The sequence below is a fragment of the Durio zibethinus genome, chromosome 17 (assembly GCF_047325235.1).
Source record: "Durio zibethinus cultivar Kanyao isolate XHJ-2024 chromosome 17, ASM4732523v1, whole genome shotgun sequence".
NCBI classification, from domain to species: Eukaryota; Viridiplantae; Streptophyta; class Magnoliopsida; order Malvales; family Malvaceae; genus Durio; species Durio zibethinus.
Window position 1 is genome coordinate 6,749,251 of NC_143178.1, and position 23,942 is coordinate 6,773,192.

Sequence of the window (23,942 nt, forward strand, 5' to 3'; positions counted from 1 at the left end):
AATTTATGGTTATGAGCCAGATAAGTTGGTCGGCTTGGAATAATTAAAGCCCATGAGTAGCTTTTGTCTTCTTTCCCAAATGGTAGGAAAGGCAAAATTGCAACTACAAAAGGGTTTAACCTGGTGGTTAAAAACACTTAAAGATATATCAAGTGTTTGATTTCGAATCAAACCCTTTTTTTTGGTTCTACTAAAGTTTTGATCTGATGTAACAAAAAAAATATTGAAACAATAGAATGGTAAAAGTCTATGATTTAAGCTACCATGGCACCAAATTTCATGAACCCCAAAAAAAATGCCTCCTTCCATATTGTCTCCCCCATTCCCAGCTATCTAATTTCACCCTTTAATTTCACTTATACATTCCTATCATAATTTGATTAAAACTCACTAACCCAGGGAAGGCCACTACCCTAAATGCAACATCTTTCTCTTCCTCCTAAAAATTTTCTAAGCAATCCTGATACACCTCTACAAGAACAATCCAATATTGAATTACCAGAGGTGAATCAGAAGGTTAAAACGAGAGGATTTTCAAAGGCTCTGCAATTATAAGAACCAAGGGATGATCGTTTAAAACAAAAAAAAAAAGAAAAGAGAGCGAATCAAACAAGCCCTTCTTGATCACTCAAAAAAAAATTGCTTCAGTAACCTCTAGTAGGTTTAACAAAAAATAAAACCCTTCACCATCACTAACTAGTAACACCCCTAGCTACCCCTGGAACCACACACGACCATCATAGCTCCTAAGCTTATAACATCTACTAAATCCCACCACCAACATCTGCACCGCTCTTCTATCAAAGACTGTTCGGCCTTCATTGTAACCAGATACCCAAACTGCTGAAACTTAACCCCCATTCCTTCACTGTAAATCAACAACCCAACCTAACTAATCAACCAGTCACCATTCCTCTACCTCATTCAAGAACCAAAAAAAAAAATCATTTGCCTAAGACCTACTCGAACACATAAAACCAAAAAACAAAAACCAAAAAAAAAAAAATCATCCATTCCCCTTTTTTAAGGAACAATAAAATAAAAAAAGAAAATTTCACAAACGCAAAAGTGGGGTTTTCGGTTTTGGAGGTTCGAAGGAGTTTTAGGCTAGGATTTTTTTTATGGAAAAGACAAGCAAGGAAGGGGAAGCAACAAGTTTGAAATGAGGGGAACCAAGCGACGAAAAGGGGCTTTTCAAGGTATTGAAGCCGTGATTTTTGACCTAGATTCGAGAAAATCTACGAGATGTTTGAAAAATGTAATCCAGTAGGGTGAAAGAGGGCTTTGAGAGGAGTTTTTGGACATTTTTTAAGAATTTTTCGGTGCTGGTAAATGGTGGTCGATAACGAGCTGAGCCACGACAAACAGCCACAGACCGCCTAAATCCAGGAGAGAATTTTTTAGATCAACAACCTCTTTTTTGGAGGGGGTTAAAATGAGTTAAGAAATTTAAGGGAAGGAGATCCGCATGTCAACCCAACTGGGCCCGACAACCCGCGCACCCGACCTGCTTTTAACTTCTGTCAATTGCACCAGATCGGTCCATACTTAATTGCCAGGGAACCGGTCCGAGCCAGCTTGAACAGGTCAAAATTGCTCTAGACCACTAAAAATCACCTTGAATCGCCTCTTAGACCATTCACCGGCTGGTTTTGAGTAATTTCTATTTGTTTAATTTTCAAATTATTTAAATGATTTATTAATGCATATTTATATTTTAAATCCTTAGAAATAATATATTTTTTAAGAAACAAAAAAATTGGTGTTAAAAAAATTACTAAATTAAAAGTATAGGTGTAAAAATATATAAAAATTAGAATAATAATAAAAACATATAAAAATATAATAAAAATAAAAAATAAAAATATCTAAAGATGACAGATTAAGAAAGTCCAAATAGCGATTCTTTAAAATCTTTAGGTAAAGATATTTTTTTAAAATACGATCAAAGTAATAAAGAATTTAGAAAAATATCTAATATAAAATATTTTTATTTATTTATTTTCCTAAAAAATATAGAATAATGATAAACTAATAAAAATAAAAATAATGGAAGGAAGAATGAATCTTTTTTTAGTAATAGGATTGTATGTAATAATGTATGAATATTATTTACAATAATTAATAATTAATAATTTTTAAAAAATAAAAATAAAAAATTTCAAAGATGAAATTTTAAAAAAATCATAGTAGTGATTTTTAAGGAATCTCTATGTAAAATTTTTTTCTAAAACGTTGTCAAAGTATTGGATGTCAAGAAAATTTTATAATAAAGAAGCTTTTTTTTTTGTTTCTTGTAAAATAATAATAATAAAGATAAAACAATTAGATAAAATAATAATAATAAAGATATAATAATTAGATAATTAAAACACAAATAGAAAAAAAAAAAAAAAAAAAACAAGCCAGATAAGTTATAACATAAGGAAAAATAAGCAAAATGAATAAAAACACTTTTTGCACGCATGTCATATTTCGTCATTTGCATTTATACAATATTCTTGAAAGTAATGCAAATTTTCAATAATGAGTTTTAAAAAGTTTAAATAGTGATCTTTTAAAAGAAATTTATGTGAAAAGATTTTTTTAAAAATATTGTTGAAGTATTAAAATATTTAGAATAATTTTTAATATAAAAATACTTGTTTACTTTTCCTTACTAAAAAATTAAATTGCTATACAATGCGATCCATGAGTATTATATTTCATGCATACACATCAATTCAAAAATAATGAAATCTCTTAAAATAAAATTTTAAAAAGATTTGAGTAGTGATTTTTCAAAAATCTTTAAATAAATTTTTTTTTTTATAATGCTATCAAAATATTGGAACATTTAGAATAATTTTCAATAAAGATTTTTATTTACCCTTTACCTAATAAATAGATAAGAATTGAATTTTTCATAAAAAAAAAATGTTATTTGGGGTTAAATTATGAATATAATTTTATTAAATATTAATTTTAAAGCTAAATATAAACCGTCAAGAGTGTGATTCTTTAGAAATTTGAATAGCAATTTTTGAAAAATCTTTAAGTGATAAAATTTCTCTTAATATTATCAAAATATTGAAATATTTTTGAGAATTTTTCAATACACAAAATTGTTATTTATTTTTTAAGCAAAAGAAATAAAATAAAATGATGTTTTTTATTGCAATAAGAAAAATTAAGGAAACTAACTTTAAATATAAAAAATAAGATCACTTTTATCAAGGTTAAGGGATAATAAATGATTAATTGATATTATTTTTAAAATGGATATTGTGTGGTACTAATATTTTTTTTAAGCATAATCTTAATTCTGAATTTATCTTTAATTTTAAAAATCAAAATTATTTTTTTTTATAGATTTTAAATTAATTTTAAAATTTTATTAAAAAGATAAACTTTTTAAATATCTAAATATATCTAAAAAAAAATTGATAAAAACTCCCTTAATTTTAAAACTTTTAAAATTTTTATTTAACTGTCGATAGTTAGATCGCAGTGACTAATTAATTTGCTGTACATGATTATGGTAGGTCACACATAAAACAAAGCCCTAAGATAGAGTGCAGCATGTAGAGCCTTCACAGCCACAAGACATAACTAGCGAGAGATATCATCCGTAGCACTTAAATAACTTGCGTGCTGTTTCAGGTCTTTGCCTACTCGCCTAGAGCTACCAAAATGAATTGTAGAGGGGATTTTAATTATGGGATCAAGGACATACAGCTACCAACTAGTAGATTATGCCTCAGCCACATCTTATTTCTGATATTTTTGATATTGTAGGTTTATTTTGGCCGGAAATATTAATTTTGCTAATTCAATCATTGGTTTTTTGAGCAGAAAAAGCCCGAAGAGTATTTGGCGCATGTAATTTTCTGACATGAATGTGAATTACCATACATAGTTCCTCAACGAGGTTACAATTATGATCGGTTAGGCAAACCCCAAGTTCACCAAAAGGCTAAGGCCTCCAGAGATTCCACCAAACGTTTCTAACGACCTAAAATCAGAATATAATGGTTCTTTACGAGACAGATGAAAGATGACCTGAAGTGGAAGACAAGTTCTTTGCTTTTCATTTCCATATACCTCATGTTGCACTCATGGAATCCCTGCATCTCCTTACAAAGGAATCTAGAATGTGACAGGTGTCTGTGTCTAAATTCGAGAGCTAGCACATGCCTACATCAGAGTTTAATTTTGATTCGTTTAAAAGTTGCTTCATCTCTTTAACTAATTGATACAAATATGTATGGTTTACATATGGTTGCAGAAATCCCATCACTTCAGTTTCCTGAGCAAAGGGGAGAGGGAGGTCATCCCTTGTTTTGCCTGACAGGTTATCAATCAACTGCAGGTTTAAGAAATTTGGTTGCTTAATGACATGTTTATCGTGTCTTTGAATTGCTCACTTGTTATATGTAACAAATTTCAATGGTTTTCAGTGACACAAGTATAGAAATTATGGATTATCTATTAACTCAGATTTGTTTGGACAAAACGGGTAGAAGAAGGCACAGAAGAACCCCTGAAATGATTTTCTCTCTAAATTTATCATAATCATAACGGACATATATGAAATTTAAAGCACAATCTCACAGCTATAATTAGATGTTTTGGACTCTTGTGAAATCACATAACCAATGGTTCTCGACTAGCTGTTGCCATCAAAAACTTCGGACAACATTCTTGTTTGGCAATAATCTTTTGCTCAGAACAAAAACCAGATTTAAACCAACTCATCCATATTCAGCAAATCATATCAGAATAAAATCTTAAAGTTTGCTTACTAACTAGCTGTAATTATAAAGCTGAGTTAAAGTTCATGATCTCTTGGATAATTTAACCATGTAATGCAGTATGCTGTTACAAAAAGGAAAGGGAAAAAAATGTAAGATGAAAACAAGAAGAGAAGCACTTCTAGTTTTGTGCGGGAAGGCTGAAGACAACATCATGTCCTGAAATAACCCGAACCTCTGACACAATGATTCTTGCACTCTGCCAACTTCCAGAATCTTCAGGCTGCAACTGGGCACAGGAATTCTGTTGGTTTCTTGATGCTTTGAATAATCGAAATTGAAATTCTAACATTGATTCATGAAAAATACTGAAGGTCCCATAGCATGTGATAGAATAATTCTAGCCATGAGATGGGGTTAGAAATTGTAAATGAAGTGACATGTTGTTTTGATATATCCTCAAAATAATCTTTCCATTATTTGGTAGAAGGGAAAGTGATAGATTTGTCGCAAACTTAAATCAAACTTATATTTATAAACATTATTTGATAATACATCAGATTCAGAGTTATCAAAGTCGATCATGGCTATGGATGACGGCTCAATTATGATCACAATTCAATTAGTTGAAGCCAAGAATAATCACTATCAATCTATTTATTTTGAGAGCTCATTCCCACGCAAAATCAACAGAAGTTGTTCACAAAGATTTGAAAAAAAAAAAAAAGTCAAAGAAAACTTTGATTTCTGCTCATGCTATTAATGACTTATTTAGTGATGACGTAATTAATTTTTACTATGAGGTTCTCATAGTAATTTACCTTATAACCAGAATTATTTTATTTTGACGAACCAAATTTATAGTCTGTTGCCTGCGGCGATTTGTAAACCTCCTACTCCATCACGTGCAGCTGACCTTCAACGCACGCTTCCTTGAGATTTTTAAAAGTTTCTTTTTTTCTTAAGAAAACGACAAAATTCTACTCACTTTCCTTTACAGAGCGTTTGTGGCACTCTCAAATCTCTGTTGAGAAAAAATGAAAAATGATTATTTTAAGGCTTAAAGCTAAGGCTGCCCAGTTAACGAGTGACTTTACACCGTACCATTTCCTGAAAAAGCAAGCATCTTGCAAATGCTCGCTGCTGCTTTTCGAGATTGAAATCCACGCGTCCTTCAATGAGCGTGGTTGAAGTAGCTTCTTTTTGCCTTGAGAGTTAATGCGGTCCGGAGTATTTGATTTATTATTTATGAATTATAATTTATTAATTATAATTTAAAATTACATAAAATTTAATATACCGATAAAATTACCCTTTTATATCATTCAAACAGTCAATGAATTTCACGAAAAAATATCAATATTAAAGCTTAAAGTAAAAAATTCATTTATCGGAAATTTCAGCTATAAATTTACAAAAGTGAAAAAAAATATAAAAAAGATAAAAAATTATCTAATTTTAAATATGATAATTTGTATGCATTAATATTTATTTTATATCATACATAAAAAATTATTATATTATAATTTGTATCTATATATTATGTTTTTATTAAATTTATATATAATTTTTATTAAAATTTTAAATCTATCACTTTTATTTTTTTAAAATATCATATTTAAATTTATAAATCTATCTAATAATATATTTTTGCAAAACCAAACCACAAATGAGCCAATATTTATCTCAAAAACCAATAAAATATTAAAAGGTCCAGTTTTTTTACTATTAAGTATCCAATTAACAAATGCTTATAGTTGATTAAAGTAAATTAAGTTATTATTTAAAAATTATTTTTAATTTAATTTAATTTTCTTTAAATTAAAATAATATAATAGTTACAAAAATTGTTTTTTTACAAATACCAGCTTAAATAATGCTTACAACATTTTTGTAAAGATTAAAATTCCAACGGCCAGTTAGTTTTTCCTCTTTTGACACAACTAACACGGGGGGACAGTTTCCAAAAGGAGAAAAGACAAAAGCAGAAGAAGACAAAATTAATGGCAATTCTGGTAATAACATTCATAATCCGATGTCAAACCGAAGAGCCGATCCAGTAATAAAAAAAAATTGAAGCATTTAAGATGAGTCTTATTTTTATTTTTATTATTATCATTTGAGGTGATGAGATAGGTGATAGGAGGCTTAGAGCTGGAAGAAGTCTAGTAGCTTCTCTCGTTTTATGGCGGTGGCTCACAGGCTTTTCTTCTTATTCTTCCTTTTGAGTTAAACAAGATTTGACAATTTCTAGAAGCGTCGTCGGAGAATTAGTCCGATCGGTGATCGGAGCTCTGGTCGCCGGTGGACGAGACGACGTAGAATGCTTTGTTTGTTGTGGTTGCGTGAGAGAAAAGTGAGCGTTTTGGATTTATAAGAAGAGGAGACAATGAATGGGCATAGCGATGTATTTGGGAGTGCGGCGGTGTTGGCGACGACTGAGTATACAAGGAGACATCATCGGCATGAGACTGGAGAGAATCAGTGTTGTTCAGCTCTTGTTAAGCACATCAAAGCTCCTGTTCCTCTCGTAACTCTCTCTCTTTGTTTACGTTTTGTATGGATTCGATTTTTCAACTCATCATTCTCAAGATTCCTCTCACTCATCATTCTCTATTTCGTTTCGTTTTCTTTCTTCTTTTGCTTATTTATTTGGAAGGTTTTATTATTCTCTCTTTTCATAGCTTTACCGATCAAAGATTTTCCTTTTTTTAGTGATTATTTTGTCATTTTTTCTGAGTGATATATTTTGTCAATGTTTGACTTTTGTTCTCGAGGTGGGTTAATCTTGATCTCTGGTGGTTTTCTTTTTTGAGTTCTGGAAATCTTGATTGTTTCAATTTAATTTATTGGTTATTCCTTTATAAAAACAAAAGACAGAAGATTGAATCTAATTTCTTACACTTGCTATGCTCGCTTATGTAAACTGCCTTAACTTTCATGTTTTGTTGTTGAGAAATTTGATCGAGAAATGTTTAAATAGAAGAATCTCTCGCATGTTTTAATTTGTTGAGTTAGATACGATTATTTTTAAATCTGACATTCAAAATTTGATCTTTTGGGGGCGAAACAGAGAGCATGTTGATTATGTTTAATGCTAAGGTGCAACTCAAAACTTGGATAAAGTTGTTCGTTTCTTTGAATTTTATGTGTTACTAAATCCTAAATTGAGATCCATATTATTATCAATTTTTTTTGTTAAAATTTTTAATCTCTTTACTACCTTCTGAAATCATTTGAGCAAGTTTGTTGTTTTTTATTGATTGAGTTGTCCAAAGGTTTTTCCCTGATACATTCATTTCCTCGGGAACAATGGGGTTAAGATTTAATTGAATTATATGCAACTTGTCTTGTTGGTTTATTGCATTTCCTAGAAATAGGAATGATGTGAAGCATATACTCCAAAAAAAATTTCTTTCCTTTTCTTTCTCCATTTTTCACATACGAAATGAATGTTTAGAAATAGGATTAATATGCCAAAGAAAGGTGAAAGATAGATAACTAATAGTGGATATTCAGATAACGTAGAAATACTTCATTCCTCCACAATTGTAGAGCTTGATTCTTATATTTTTGTAAACTTTTTATCTATAACCTTGGTTGAATCTTTTTTTCCCCTGAATATGCATAGTTTTCCTAAAATTTGTATTGCTTCATCTTTTTACAGGTTTGGTCTTTGGTGAGGAGATTTGACGAACCACAGAAGTATAAACCTTTTGTCAGCAGGTGTGTCGCGCAGGGAAACCTTGAGATTGGGAGTCTTAGAGAAGTTGATGTCAAGTCGGGGCTCCCGGCGACTACAAGTACTGAAAGACTTGAACTCCTTGATGATGACGAGCATATCCTCAGCATCAGGATTATTGGTGGGGATCACAGACTTAAGGTAGGGACATCTTGGCTTTTTTTTTCTTTTTCTTTTAATTTTAATCTTTTTCATTCTCTATCTTTTATGATTCATCCTCCATGAACATCTAGGGCTATCTATCTTTCGCATAGTTACTCATAATTCCATTCATTTTCAGAAAAAAGGAATTGAAGTGCATTTGCTTGCAGTTTTTGCTCTGTGTTCCACAAGATAAGATAGTAGCTGATTGTATAATATTCATCAAGCTTCATGAAAGTATGCATGTTATCTATATTCTGGACACGGATTTTTTTATGGTGAAAATCCAGGTAGTTACATCTGCAGCTAAGTTTCGTTTCCAGAATGCCTTTAACCTTATTTTATTTTTTATCCAGAACTACTCTTCAATCATTTCCCTCCATCCAGAGATCATTGATGGAAGACCTGGGACTCTAGTCATTGAATCCTTTGTAGTGGACGTGCCTGAGGGGAACACAAAGGATGAGACATGCTACTTTGTTGAAGCTTTGATCAAGTGCAATCTCAAATCACTTGCAGATGTCTCAGAAGGGTTAGCAGTGCAGGACCAGACAGAACCCATTGATCTTTGAAGTTGGGGCTGAGGAGACAAGGTGGTGGCTTTAGTTGCCATGGATGAAGCTTTGGAGGCTTTCGTATGTAGGAGGCTTTAGAGATGGACTGGCAATTGTGGGTCTTCCATCTTCTAAGATACACTCATACTGCATTCCTTTTATTTATTATTGTTCTCTGCTTTCCTGTCTTTAGTAGATCAAGAACCACAATTATTATAAAGTTTCTTCTGTTGAAAGATGAAAAAAAGTAAAAAAAAAAAAAAGAGAAGGAAAAAGGAGGGACTAGTTGTTCAGCTGATCCAGAGTTTTGTTATTGTGGGGTTTAATGGTTGTTCATAAAGAGTTGGTTTTTGATTTCTGGCTTCTGCGTTTGTCTCGTGACAATGGTAGTTTCTAGTTGCAGGTTTGGTGGAAAATGCTGTCCCATAGTGACAGTCGAACGATTATTTTCTTGATGCTCCCAAGTGCTGACCATCATTGTTGAAAGCATAGAAATGCCTAGTCATGGAATGGAGATCAGTAGTTTTGAAGCATAGAAACGCTTAGTCATGGAATGGAGATCAGTAGTTTTGAAGCTGTTGTCGGAGCTCGGCTTAAGAACCCTGCAGTTAGGCCTTAGGCTTTTGGGGCAATGATTGTCTCTCGACGTTAGGCCTTGGGCTTTTGGGTGATGAAGAGTAGCGTCAGTTTAGAGCACAGACACAGAAGAAAACGTACTTGTCATCCAAAAATGAAAAAGAAAGAAAGATCATGAACATAATCAAGAACGAATGTGCCAATAATATTCTTACGTATTCCACAATCAATCCATTTAAAGCTTCGCAACGGCCAAAGAAAATCAACCCTGAAAGTAGCATTGGAGGAATAATTGAAGAATTAATGCTGCAATAGAGTCATCGAGGGATTAGAAGTGCCCAAACACAGAAGGGAAAGAACGTATGAACTTTCTCAGAAGTTGGGAATTGGATTTTATAAACTGTCACTCCATGTTACACAATTCAATACTTCACCCAGAACAAGGTAAAAGTGCAAATAATACATGATTTCACAAATAGTACAAGAAATATGTCGGTCTCGGCTGTTTCATAGGACTGGGATCATTTCTGATGGATGCCTCGTCCCGCGGTGTCTAAAGAGTTTCCATAAAACGTCTCAGGACAATGGTGGGGGAAAAATTGCAAGAAATTATATAAAGTCTATACTTGTGTATGAAAACAATCTCAATCTCTTAGGATTGTTTCAATGACATTTGTCAATGATTGACTGACAATTTTTTTTTGATGTAATGTAATTAAGAGTGTTTTTAATTAATAATATATCATATATAATAATATTATATTACAAGATATGTGATTACTTTATAAAATTGCTTGTGTAAGCTTATATGGACAATATATGTTATTGGTATGTAGAATAATTTTTTAATTGTAGATAACTACCAAATAATCTTATTATTTAAATTTTAAAAATGTTTCAAATATTAATAAATTCGATTTATCCAAAAATTTTTATATTAAAAATTTATAATCTTTATTCCCATTTAAATGAGATAAGGATAATGTGATCATTCCAATGAAAAAAATTAAAAATAAAATCTTATTTAAGATTAATGTGAATATTTTTTTATAGAACATGTACATATTTTTCATCCTACATTTAAACTATACAAGTACATTGTAAAACAATTTTGAAATTTTGGACTTATTATTATTATTATTGTTATTATTATTATGTAAAGTGTGAATATATTTAGATATTATGTTCTTATTATTAGATTTGTAATATATGTTTTCAATATTTTCCATCTTAAGTCAATTAGTTTTTGTGTAGTAATTAGTAAATTTAAATGCATGCATGAAATATGTGTATTATTATAATTTCATCATATACATAAAATAAATAACCAACTTTAATTTTTTAGTGTATAAATTTAAGTAATATGTTATAAAAATATCTTTTTTAAATAAGTTAATAAGACCATAAGTCGATAACAATATACAATACTTATCGTTATTTTTATTTGAATTACAATAATATTTTTCAACGTTTTATATAACCTGTGATGTATATAGAACAATGGTAATTATCTATAAAATTTTTAAGAAAATAATTAAGAATAAAATAGGTGAAAAATATATTTTTTATATAGATGGTGAATTGAAATTTTGGTGTATATATGATAAAATATTCATTAACAAAGTAATTAATTTTTAATTAAAATAATGCTAAATTTAAAAAAAAATTAAATTATTGATTTTTTACTATAAATTTTTTAAAAAAAAATTTTGTACTATAAATATGCAAAAAAAAAATTAAAAACAAAAAATATTCTCACTAAATTAAAATCACACATATCCCATTTATCTTTTTCAATTTTCAAATATCTTATTATTAGTTTCTTTTTAAATTCAAAGAACACATCCCTTTAAGCCCATTAATAATATTTGCTATGTCATTTTTTTCCAGTATTCAATTTTCTTTTAAGATTTATATTGCTTTTGTGATTTTGTTGTTTTTTTTTTTACTTTAATGATTTCTTCTTTTGATTTTTTTATTCAAATTTTTTTGTTTGCAACACATTTTTTAATTGATTTTTTTAGTATTTTTTATGAAAATCATAATTTAATAAAGATATGTGAATACCTTTTCTATTTTTAATTGATCCTTTAATATTATATTTTTATTTTCTTCTAAAAAACTAATACTATATTTATATTCAATTATTTTTTTAACTTTTTATATATATATATATATATTTGTTTTCAACATTTTGATCAAGATAATAATAGTAAAGTTTAATTTTCTTATGATATGTTAATTCTATATATTATATATGTCAAAATTTTAAAGATTTAGATATAATTGTAAAAAAAATATAAATTTTCTGGTGCAAACACATTTAAATAAGTAAAACAATCTGTACATTGGATCACAAACTAGTTTAATACTAGTTCATTTATATTTAGTTGAATGAAAGGAACAAAAATTATTACAACAGTTGTTGACAAAGTCTTTTTGTATTATCCATACACGTGAAATACACAATCAAAATTTAAGCTATGATACCATCTTGGTAATTGACATAGTGAGATGAAAATATTTAAAAATCCAATATTTTATCTAAAAATGACAAGACATATTGATATAATTTAATAATCCACGATTTTAATTTTAATACAAAAAATATATTTAAAACTATCCCTAAATAGTTATTTGAATAATATTTACCATTCATTTATTCGTTAACAAATGGTTAAATTTATTAATTGATAGTAGATTTAATAATCTCTTCAATCGCATTGACATCTATAATTTCAATTCAATCTCCATTTTCAACTTTTTTTTTTTTTTGGTTTCTCAAGTCACAACGATTGTAGTTTAGTTAAAGTTACAAATGAAAAAAAAAAAAAAGTAAAGAAGCTTCAGGAGATAAATTTTCTAGAGACAGAAATAATTGACAAAAAAAAAAAAAAAGCAAGGAGGGAGATAAGGAAGGAATGTGGAAAAGGACACAGAAATAAAAAAGTGGTTGGATCTTACTACTTTCATCGTTTTAGTTTAGAATGGGGAAATAAATCACGGATAAAGAGAGAGACTGAGGATGGAGAATAAAGAATAAAAGGATGAAGAAAGAAAGTCTGCCGATTGATTTCGAGGTCGGTGGGCAAACTGGATTGTTATGCAGATTTGTTTCATTTGTTTAATTATTATTTTTTTTTCATTTTAAAATTTTTCGTTCGTTTATTTTTACTGTAAAAAAAAGATTTAATCGTGTTCAGAAAAAAGGAAAAATGATAATGCATTTGTTTTATTTATCTTCATTAGGATTTATACTTTATTTTTGTGAAATAAGTTATCAAGAGTCTATAGACCGAGGAAGCTTCCTTTCCTTCTTAATTGAATAGAAACATTTTAAAATTATATTTATATTTGATTTAATATGTTTATTTTTTTATTTATAATACTTTTACTTCTATTCTCATGAATTTCATTATAAATATTGCGTATTTAATAACTTGGGCAACGTAGCGTGACTTACACTAGTTATATAAAAAATAATTACCTGTAAAGCTGTACAAAGCTTCCCCTATAGTCAAGTAGATTACAGATGTATGTCATAGTTTAAGCCAATACTAGCTCCCCTTCTTACTGTTCTTCTTGCTAGAAAATTTAAGAAATAATAAGAAAGAAAAAATATGACTGCGACATTATCTTAAAAATAATTATACTTATAAATATAATAAAACCTTAAAAAAATCTCTACAAACTAAAAGTCGTAAAATTGATCTAATGAAAAAAAATTTTATAATAAATGAACAGTCATTGATCAAGTCGATTTAAAAAATCATAATATTCTATATACCCATATTTTTTTGTTTAGATATGTTTATTTAGATTATCATATTTTTTTTTTGTTTAAACAAATATATTCAATATAAAAATAAATTTTAATAATATGCTGAAATAAAAAATAAAAAATTTAAAAATTAAATATATTTATTAAACAAGCTAAAGTGCTCCAAGTGCTCAAATACCTATAGTTGACTTTTACAATTATCAAACCCGTTAGGAAAACTCTTAGTAAGCTCACATGATTTAATTGACTCCAACATTCGTAAGTAATCTCTTTTAAATTGCATATAAATGATATTTTTACTCGATGTGAGATACATCACATTGGTTCTTGTTCCTAGGGCAATGTTCCTTATCCGTATAGGACAATAATGCCCTTTATTTCTTCCGTACTAAAATGTTTCATACTCCAAAAGTGCATTTGCTAATGCATGCAATGCCCTCTCATGCTTAATAAAAAGGTAAAACAAAGCGTTGAACTTGAGAATTTGCAGAAAGAAATTTGATTACTGAAAAGTTATTTCACTTTTCTACTGCCAGTCGAAACATAACTTTTATTTAAAACTTACTCCATGGATGAACAAAAACTTATAGAAACAAATCTTTTTTCATACATATTCCTGGAATCTTAGAAGCTAGGATCCTACCATTCAGATTCTTTTTAATTCCTTGTTATATGATATGGTTTCTTACTCCTTATCAATATGAAAATTATAAAACAATGTGGTTTCATGAACATACCTTCTTTAAGAGGGCTTTCACACGATTATATGCTTTTCTTAGAAGTTTCACCACCTACGTAAAAAAAAAAAAAAAAGACAAATTAAGATTGAAAAGACAATTATACTAATCAGAACTCCAGCTGGCAGAAACATACTTCAGCATCAATGCAAGACTGCATTTCAGAACTTGGTGGATCTTCAATATGAACAGGTCCAATTGCATCACTCATCCCACAATTAGATACCTAGCATAGAACTGAAAGCCATAAGCAATGCGGAATTAAATAAAAGGGACAGCATTTTTCAGAGTGAATGGAGAACTCCAGCACATCAGCATTACTCAAAGTTTTTGGTTATTTCTTTCCCATACCCCATATATAAATGACTATGAACTGGAAACACAAATATAGAAATGGAGAATTACAAATCCAAAATATAAAAAATAAAAAAACTTTCAAATATACCATATATTGAGCAAGCTCTGTAGCTGTGTATAGATCACTATTTGCCCCAGTTGTCATATGGTCCTAACCAAAGATGAGCTCTTCTGCAACTCTTCCTCCCATACAAACATAAAGGTAAGCTGATAATTGCTTCTTACTAATTGAAGTCTCATAACTTGAAGGCGGCTAGGTAACCATTCCTAGAGCAGATCCACGGGGCGTGATTGTTGCCTTGTGGATTGGATTTGCACCCTCAGTAGCTGTTTATATATCACTAATTGCCCCAGTTGTAATATGGTCCTGGCCAAAGATGAGCACTTCTGCAACACTTCCTCCCATACAAACATCAAGGCAAGCTGATAATTACTTCTTACTAATTGAAGTCTCATCTCTTGAAGGCATCTGGGTAACTATTCCTAGAGCAGATTCACGAGGCATGAGTGTTGCCTTGTGGATTGGATGTGCATTCTCAGTATTGAAAGCAACAATTGCATGCCCACTCTCATGATAAGCAGTGAGTTGAGTTATGTGTGATAATGTCAGCAAATAAGGATGATCCATTTTGGCTAATGATAAAAGTTTATCTTAAAAATCTAATACCTAATTTGTACACTGACACTGTGCATGAATAAAGAACCAAAATACTACCTAGTTGCAGCTAAAAAAGAACTTTGGTAAAAAAATTGGCCATTTGTCTACATGAGTTGCATCAAGAAACATCCTCCATTAAAGATTAAAAATGGAGATCAATCCTTAATACCTTCATATCCTAAATTGTGGAAAATTTTCTGGTAATCTGTGTTATCTTCATAATAGGCTGTTTTATATCTTTGGTTGCACTGATTACAATGTTAACGATTCAATACATTCCAAGCAAACCACAACTTGCATTCAACCTAAAGTGATTGATAAAAAAAGTCAATATCTTCTTTGACTCTTCCAATAGGAACATTGTTTTACGCTCAGTACCCATTAATATCCTGTCTTTAGCATACCCCAACTGTGCAGCAGTCAACTTATCTGCACCTTCAACTGCAGCTTTTATTGCAGCAATATTCACCAAGTTTGCTAGATCTGATGGACAAAATAAAAGGACAATCCCTTTCAACATACAGTTCCAATCCCCAAGACTGTACAAAACACTAATAATTGCAGCACTTAATGACAGGTCTTGTCAAAGCTGGATCAAGAATGTCAGGCAGATTTGTTGCAGCCATTAAAAAATTCCCTATGAGATAGACAGAGGTTACACAAATTAAAAAATGCAAAAAGGAATTATTGTATCGCAAACTTGTTTAAGTACCTCATTTCGTTCTAAACCATCCATTTCAACAAGCAGCTCATGTAGCGTTTTTCTGGTATGGCCTTCCCATTGTTTTCATGTGGATCCAACAGCATCTATTTCATCAATAAAAATGATGCAAGGGGCCTATAAAAAATGATACATTGTGAATGACATGGTCAGATGACATGATGGACATGGTATCATGCAATCACAGTAATCCCCAGAACCCAGTCATTATGAATATCAAACTTTTTCTTAGCTGCTTGGAAAAGGGATCCCACATGCTGAGCACCAACACCAACAAACCTGCCACAAAGAAAGGGAGTATCAGACTCAGCATCTATAACACCAAATAATCCCCAGAACAAAGCATATAGTATATATTAAAGCACATGAAAATCTATAGACAAGGTTGCCAAGCAAAGATGAAATGAGATGATGGCTTACATTTCCCCAAATTCAGATCCTGCTCTATAGAAGAAAGGTACCCCAGCGTTCCCAGCAACAGCCTTCAAGGTTCAACAAATCTATCATTGTAAGTTAAGCATGGATATAGGCACATGAAACATGCTTCAAAGGACCTTGCTGAACCACTAGCAGCAAAGAGAGCTTGCACGGTGGCTAAGATGTAATGTGCAAAAACTCCCTGACATATGTAAGTGACCATTAGTGAGAAAATAGAAGGAAAATCTTACCTTGGCCAGCAGAGTTTTTCCAGTTCCAGGTGCTCCAGTTAAAAGGATTCCCTGCAATTTAGGTGTGAATAAGACAATACAACCAGAAGATTAACACAAAAAAACCTTTTACTCCAAAAGTGAATGAATCATAGCATACCAATTTCAGTAAAGTCCATCATATGGAGTAAAACAGACAGAATGAGACCTATTTCAAACACCGTATTATCTTGCACAAACCTTTGGCAACTTCCCCCCAAGACGGACGAACTTTGATGGGTTTTTGAGGTACTAAACTACTTCCTCAACCTCTTGTTTTGCATCATCACAGCCTTTGCCATCGTTAAATGTTTTAACATTCTGCAAATAAAGTAATTAATAAGGAAAAAACAAGGTTTAGGATTATCCATAAATTTCTCTGACCGATCCATAACAAAACTAAAGTTGCATTTCACTTTCATGGTCTGCAAAACAGGCTCTTGATCATCATATACCTAATGGAAGATGAAGTTTTACCAAATTATAACAGTTTCCCTTTAATCATGAATGCTTTTCAATTAAAATTTTCATTGCACAAAGTTTTCATTTCTTTCTTAACCAGTCCAATGTAATCTACTTAATCCATTCCATCCTTGCATATTGAAAATAGAAATGCAGCTGTCAAATGCAACAAAAGTCTTGATTTAGACTGCAAGAAAAGGCCTTGTGTACTTGCCTTCTCAGGCATCACTTCTTAGTTCAATTCTTTGGAAGCATAGAAGCAACTTGATCCAACACCTGAATTTCCTATTCCGCCCACGCTTCCTATGTACTTGTGAAGTGCAGCAGCACCCATTAACCTGAACATAGTTTTCATGTTTAATAAAATTAAATTGGAGGTTAATAGCAAGGACTGGCTGATTCAACGATGAAAAAGCATATATCTGTGGGACTTAGAGAGAGAGAGAGGGAGAGAAAGTATAACTACAACCGGAGGAATCCATACCAAACTAATCCAACAGTGACAGTGAACAAATAATTGAAATAAGCTCCTGTATAAATCGTGATTTGTTTGAAACTTTAGGATCAACCTAATAAAGGAAAAAGCATCGCTATCAAATTAGTTGACAAGGGATTCCAATGGGAGAGAAGAATAATACAAGTTGTGTACAGGTTATGATAGTCCATGTATGGCAGTACAAGTATAGAGTAACCAAAAAGAAAGTACTTTGTATAAACCATATTGTCCCCTATACAGAACAATAAAATATAGAGCCCTACCATCACCACATGCAACGGTTGCTTCTCAAAAATCCCAGGGCTTAGAAAGGGCCCATCCACATTTCCTGATGCACGCTCCTTCAATTCTTGCAGCTACATTTAAATTTTAATGGATCAGATATTCTAAGTCCTTTTGGTGAAATTGAAGCATAGATTTATATAGAAATATTTTCAAACATTACAAAAGTACTTATCCACCAATTCATAGGTCCAACAGAACTCGAATGTCGAAAGAGATAACATAGGTTCGACCAATTCTGACAATTTTAAAGTAACTGAAAAAAAAAAAAAAAAGAATCAAATGCATATATAAAACAAAAGCAACGAAGCAGGGCCCTTTTACCAAAGACTGGAAGGCTTTCCAGCTTGTTCATCCTGAATATATTCAGCAATGGCATTAGTGAATACCTGAGCTCGAAGATATTCAGCAACTCCTCTACTACCTACCGCATGTTCCCTTTGTTCAAATCGCTTAATCACAGACTCAGAACTGCTTTAAAAATAATAAAATTAAAGATTAAAGAGATTAAAAAATGTTTTCAAAATTAATCAACAATAGTAAACAGAAAGAAAACCTGTTCTTATTAAGCTCAGTTAGCAAAGCGTTTTGGTCAGCGGCATCTTTGGGGTTGGCTTTGGCTTCGGTAATCAGGTGGTAAAGCCCTTTCTCCTGACGCCCAAAGGGCTCTTCCTTTCACACCAATTTATCATTCTGCTCCAGCTCTCCATCACATTCTCAGTTTCCCCCTCGATGTTATTCATTTAAATTCCCTCGCGCCCATTATCAAACCCATCGATGGGGAGGCCTTCAAAACCAGAAACTAAAGCATTGGAATCTTCAACATAAGTATCCAATTTGGAGTCGAAGTTAACATTGTCGGAATGCGATGTACAAGGGATTGAACAAGGACGGGGATAAAAGAAAGGAAATTAGAGGAGAGGCGAGAGAGTTTTGGAAGAGGAGGACAGAAAGAGAGGGAAAAAGAACAAATAAAGTGCAGTTTCGGAAGAGAAAGAGAAGGCGAAGGATGGCAAAGAAGTATGTTGCGGGCTGTTAGAGTATTGGACTACTTGGGCTAATTGGTTATTATTCCAAGTCCAATCCAATAAACATAAATCTATTTTAAATATTTGTTATGTCAGTTAATCTGGGATTAGTTACAGCGGTGCTAATTACAAGGGAGTTGTTGGTTTTTTGCTGGGACATTATTATGTGATATATAATGTATTGGACTGACTGAAGTCAGTTGATGAATTTACAATATAGAAAATTCCTATTTTTTTCTCTGGATTCTTCTTCTCCTTTCTCTTATCATGTTGTGCAGATACTCTGTTGCAGCTTCATTTTCTTCATCCCATTTAGCTCATATCATTTGATATTAGAGCTACCGGTGCTCGCATGGCAGAGAATGATGTGGAAAAATTAAGAAATAAAATCTGTGTGAAAAAATAAGAGAAAAAATTGAATGTATATTAAAAAACTGCTCATTAAGAATTATACAAAAACTTTGAATTTATATACAATTAAATAGAGGTTAAATTAGAAAACTAAATCTTCCTAAAAACTGATCCTATAATTAAGAGATTGTTTATCTTAATTTTTTTGTCCTTAATTCTAAAGATACAAATACTTAATTCTAGAGATACAAATATAAATACATAGATTACAAGATTACAACCAGCTATAAATAAAATATTTTCTCATACTTTTCCTCAAGCTGGTGAATAGGGGTTTTTCATTCTCAGCTTGAAAATAATTTCTTGAAATGTTACACTACTGAGACCTTTAATCAACACATCTGCAAGTTGACCCTTAGTTGATACATAAGGTATACAAATCAACTCACTGTTTAGTTTCTCTTTTATGAAATGCCGATCTACTTTAATGTGTTTTGTTCTGTTATGTTGCATAGGATTATGTGCAATGCTTATTGCAAACTTGTTATCACAATAGAGTCTCATTAGTCTATCCACTTGATCTTCAAGTCCTTTAGGATGATCTTTAATTATAGGAGTTCACAAATTCTTTGAGCCATTGATCTGTACTCTACTTCAGCACTTGATTTTACCATCACATTTTATTTTTCACTCCTCTAAGTCACAAGATTATTACATAAGAAAGTGCAGTAACCTGAGGTAGATCTTCTATCAATTACTGAACATGCATAATCAGCATTCGTATATGCTTCTAGAACTAGCCCTGTATTTTTTTGAGTAAGATACCTCTCCTAGGATTGACCTTTAAATAGTGCAATATATGATAAATAGTCAGTAGGTGCACTTATTTAGGATTATGCATAAATTGACTTACCACACTCACCACATATGCTATATCGATCTAGTATGTGAGAGATAAATGAGTATTTCAATACATTTCTTTATCTATAGCAGCATCTTCGTTAATTTCTCCAGTTTTATGATTAGAATCTATAGAGATATTTACAGATTTACATGCAAACTTCACAGTTTTCTTTAGAAGATCCATCACATATTTTTATTGTGAGATAAAAATATCATGCCGTGAATGAATTACTTCAATTTCTAGGAATTACTTCAATCTTCCTAGCTCTTTTATCTCAAATTCTTTAGCCAAACATTGTTTTAGAGGTTCTCTCTCTTTTTTATCATTTTTAGTTACAATTATATCATCAATATACACTAATAGAACTGTGACTCTTTTTGAATCAGAGTGCTTGATAACAATATGTGATATCCTTGACTCTGTTTATATCCCATTGCTAACATCACTTTGACAAATCTCTCGAACCAAACCTTAGAAGACTATTTAAGGCATATAAAGCCTTTTTCAGCTTGCATACTTTGTTTGCTTTTAGATGACCTCCAAATCCTGGTGGAACCTTCATATATATATTTTCTTCCAAATCATCATGTAGAAAGTATTTTTTACATCAAATTGTTGAAGCTGCCAATTGTAATTTACAGTCAATGATAATAAAATTCTAATTGTATTTATCTTGACAACTGGAGCAAAAGTTTTTTGATAATCCACTCTATAGGTTTAAGTGTAGCCCTTAGCCACTAACCTGACTTTATACCTTTCAACAGTACCATCCGTTTTATATTTTACAGTAAAAATCCATTTACACCCCACTGAATTTTTTTCTTTAGGCAACTTTACTAATTTTCATGTCTTATTTTTCTCTAAGGCCATCATTTTTATTTTCATGGCTTGCCTCCATTTCTTACTAGATAATACCTCGGATAATATAGTTGGAATAGAAATAGTATTTAGGCTCACAAAAAATTTTTTGTGGGATGATGAAAATTGTTCAAATGACACAAAATTAAAGATTGGGTATAGTGGATGCTTAGTATATTGTCTGGTTCATTTTCTAATGGCAATAGGCAGATCATAATCACTAGTTATAGTTTTAAGAGATTCATGCTCATTTTGAGAAACAGAGTCAAAAATTGTAATTACATCATTTCCAGAATTAGGATCAAGTTCTTAGACTGGTACTAGTTCAGGCTCTGAAACTTTTCTTCTTCAGTACAACTGTAATTCCTTCATAGAATCAAGAAAAATATTATTTTTTGTCATATTTTTTGTATTTGGAATGGATTCAGACTCAAATTCAGTGTTTGACTTGGGCTCAGTAGAAACAAGTTTCGACTTAAAATAATTAATGGGTGAAAATATTGAAGAAAATGATAAAGACAAATCAAGCAAAAAGAAGTCGTTATCTTTATCTTTCATGAATAAAGTCTCTCTCTAAAGATAAGATTGAGTAAAAAATGATTTATTTTTTTCAAAAGTGACATCTGCAGACACATAAAATTTTTTAATAAGAAGATGATAGCACTTATACTCTTTTTCTGATTGGATGAATACCCCACAAAGATACACTTAATCGCTCTTGGATCCAACTTTTTTATGTTATGATTGTAAACATGAATAAATGATGTACAACTAAATATCTTAAGTGTGAAGTTATTTGTGGTATTAAAGTTAGGATAGAATTGTGACAGTAATTTTATAGGAGTTTTAAATCCTAAAACCTTTGAAGGTAACATATTTATAATATGTGTAACAGTGAGAACAGCTTCCCTCCAGTAAGATTTGGGTACATTTGCTTGAAAAAGAAAAGCTCGGGTTATGACTAGTAAATAACTGTTTTTTCTCTCTGTCACTCCATTCTGTTGTGAAGTATTAACACAAGATGACTCATGGATAATTTTCTCATTTTGAAAATAAGTGAATAGACTCCGGTTGAAATAATCTCTAGTATTATCAGACCTAAATCTCTTGATTCTCACTTCAAATTGATTCTGGATCATGTTTTGAAAGCTTAAAAATATACTATTCATATCTAATATGAATTTAAATAAAAAAACTCAAGAGATCCTGGTATAATCATCTATGAATGAAACAAACCATCTTGCACCAAAAATATTATGAATTGTAGAGGGACCCCAAATGTCACTATAAATCAAGTAAAAATAAGTAGAACTTCTTTTGTTACTAATTGAAAAAGACACGTCTATGCTTTATAAGTTCACAAACATCACAATAAAAATCTTCGACATTTAATCTTTTAAACAAAAAAAAAAAAACATGTTTCTCAAAGTTTCAAAAGAAAGATGTCCAAGACGAAAATGATAAAGCCAAATTTTATCTTTATTGAAAGATTTTTCAGAAAGAAATGACAAATATAAATTATTCTTGATATTACTTGTGTTATTTGATGTCTCAAGATAGTATAGTCTATCATTCTCCTTAGCAAGTCTAATTCTCTCCCCTGAACTCTGGTCCTAAAATTCACAATAAGAGAGATAAAAAATCACTTTATAATTTATATCTTTGGTAAGTTTTTGTATAGATATCAGATTAGTAGATAATCTAGGAACATGAAGAACATTTTTTAGAACAAACGAGGGATTAACTTGAGCATCTCCTAATCCTACTACTGTAGTAAGTGAACCATCTGCAATAACAATTTTCTTATTACTAGGACACAAGGTATATGCATTAAATTTTTGTGAGAAATGTGTCATATGGTTTATGGCTCATGAGTCAATGATCCAAGAACTCGTAATAGGCTTAACAGAGATATTTAATCTATGAGAACCATAAGCTTTACCTGAATTAAAGATATTACCCAAGGAACATACCATAATAGGCTTTTCAAGGGTTTTCAATAGGTTTCTCAGTTTTTCAATCTCTTCTCTATCGAACTCTCTTTGTTTCTGATACATCTGTAGTACTCTGGTGATTTTTTCAGTTGACGCTTTCTCAAATTAGGTAGTAGTGATATCTTTCTTTGAATTGAAACAAGTCTTAAGATATAACCAGAAATAACTCTTAGCAATAAAGGATAAAGAAAGAAAAAATAAAATGGCTATGAAGGCCTTAACAGGGTTAGACAATGAAGGTCTAAACAGGGTTCGACAATGAAGGCCTAAAATAGAAGTCAGCAATGAAAGCTGAAAATTTTGTTTCCTAATAAGAGCCTAAAGTTTTGATACCATGTGAAAAACTAAAAAATAAATTTGTATGAAAAAGTAAGTGAAAAACTGAATGTATATTGAAAAACTGCTCATTAAGAATTATACAAGAACTTTATGTTTATATACAACTAAATAAAGGTTAAATTAAAAAACTAAATTTTTAAAAAAATTAATCCTATAATTGATTAATTCTAAATATATAAATACAAATACATAAATTATAAAATTATAACCAACTGTAAATAAATATTTTCCCACAAATTTAACTACTCGTTTGCAAAAAGATGTAACTACGTTGTAGAAGGAGCTTGAGAAGTTAGAGCTGAAACTGGGCTATTCCAATACTCAGCTGAAAGAAGAGTTTATAATGGAAATATGTGTTGGGCTCAAGAAGATCGAGAAACTGGAAGCTGATACAAAGGAAATGTTTAAGGAAACAATGTCGCAATTGGATGGGTCATCAAAAGGGGGTGAAACCAATGTATCTAGTGAGGCTGGTTCTTATGCTGTAGGACAGAAACAGATACTGGAAAGTGGAATGAAGCTGATGATGCCTTCTATTGCTC

General features: G+C 30.9%; 1 protein-coding gene, 1 long non-coding RNA gene and 1 pseudogene across 4 annotated transcripts; 1 reads left to right on the forward strand and 2 right to left on the reverse strand.

Annotated features, from left to right (window-relative positions):
* The first annotated feature begins 6,829 nt into the window (after positions 1–6,829).
* On the forward strand, positions 6,830–9,714 carry LOC111280643 (abscisic acid receptor PYL8-like). 2 transcript variants are annotated; one of them, XR_002689047.2, is made up of 4 exons: positions 6,986–7,263; positions 8,401–8,616; positions 8,973–9,285; positions 9,574–9,714. XR_002689047.2 is itself a non-coding variant. In XM_022868063.2 (3 exons), the coding sequence occupies exons 1-3, from the start codon at positions 7,123–7,125 to the stop codon at positions 9,186–9,188; spliced, it is 573 nt and encodes a 190-aa protein (XP_022723798.2). In that variant the 5' UTR covers positions 6,830–7,122; the 3' UTR covers positions 9,189–9,533. The 2 variants fall into 2 exon arrangements, 1 of the variants encoding a protein (XP_022723798.2); XM_022868063.2 differs by lacking the exon at positions 9,574–9,714 and having other exon boundaries at positions 6,830–7,263; positions 8,973–9,533.
* A 4,463-nt stretch (positions 9,715–14,177) lies between these two features.
* On the reverse strand, positions 14,178–14,846 carry LOC149513993 (uncharacterized). The gene is made up of 3 exons (XR_016329143.1): positions 14,710–14,846; positions 14,401–14,490; positions 14,178–14,318 (listed from the first exon to the last, which is right to left on the reverse strand). It is a non-coding gene; the product is annotated as an uncharacterized LOC149513993 (long non-coding RNA).
* A 1,191-nt stretch (positions 14,847–16,037) lies between these two features.
* LOC111274219 (ATP-dependent zinc metalloprotease FTSH 11, chloroplastic/mitochondrial-like) lies at positions 16,038–23,124 on the reverse strand (annotated as a pseudogene). The gene is made up of 10 exons (XR_016328927.1): positions 23,010–23,124; positions 18,483–18,958; positions 18,316–18,397; positions 17,908–18,000; positions 17,633–17,717; positions 17,363–17,486; positions 16,888–17,007; positions 16,669–16,719; positions 16,421–16,482; positions 16,038–16,279 (listed from the first exon to the last, which is right to left on the reverse strand). The product of XR_016328927.1 is annotated as an ATP-dependent zinc metalloprotease FTSH 11, chloroplastic/mitochondrial-like (transcript).
* Between the last annotated feature and the right edge of the window lie 818 nt (positions 23,125–23,942).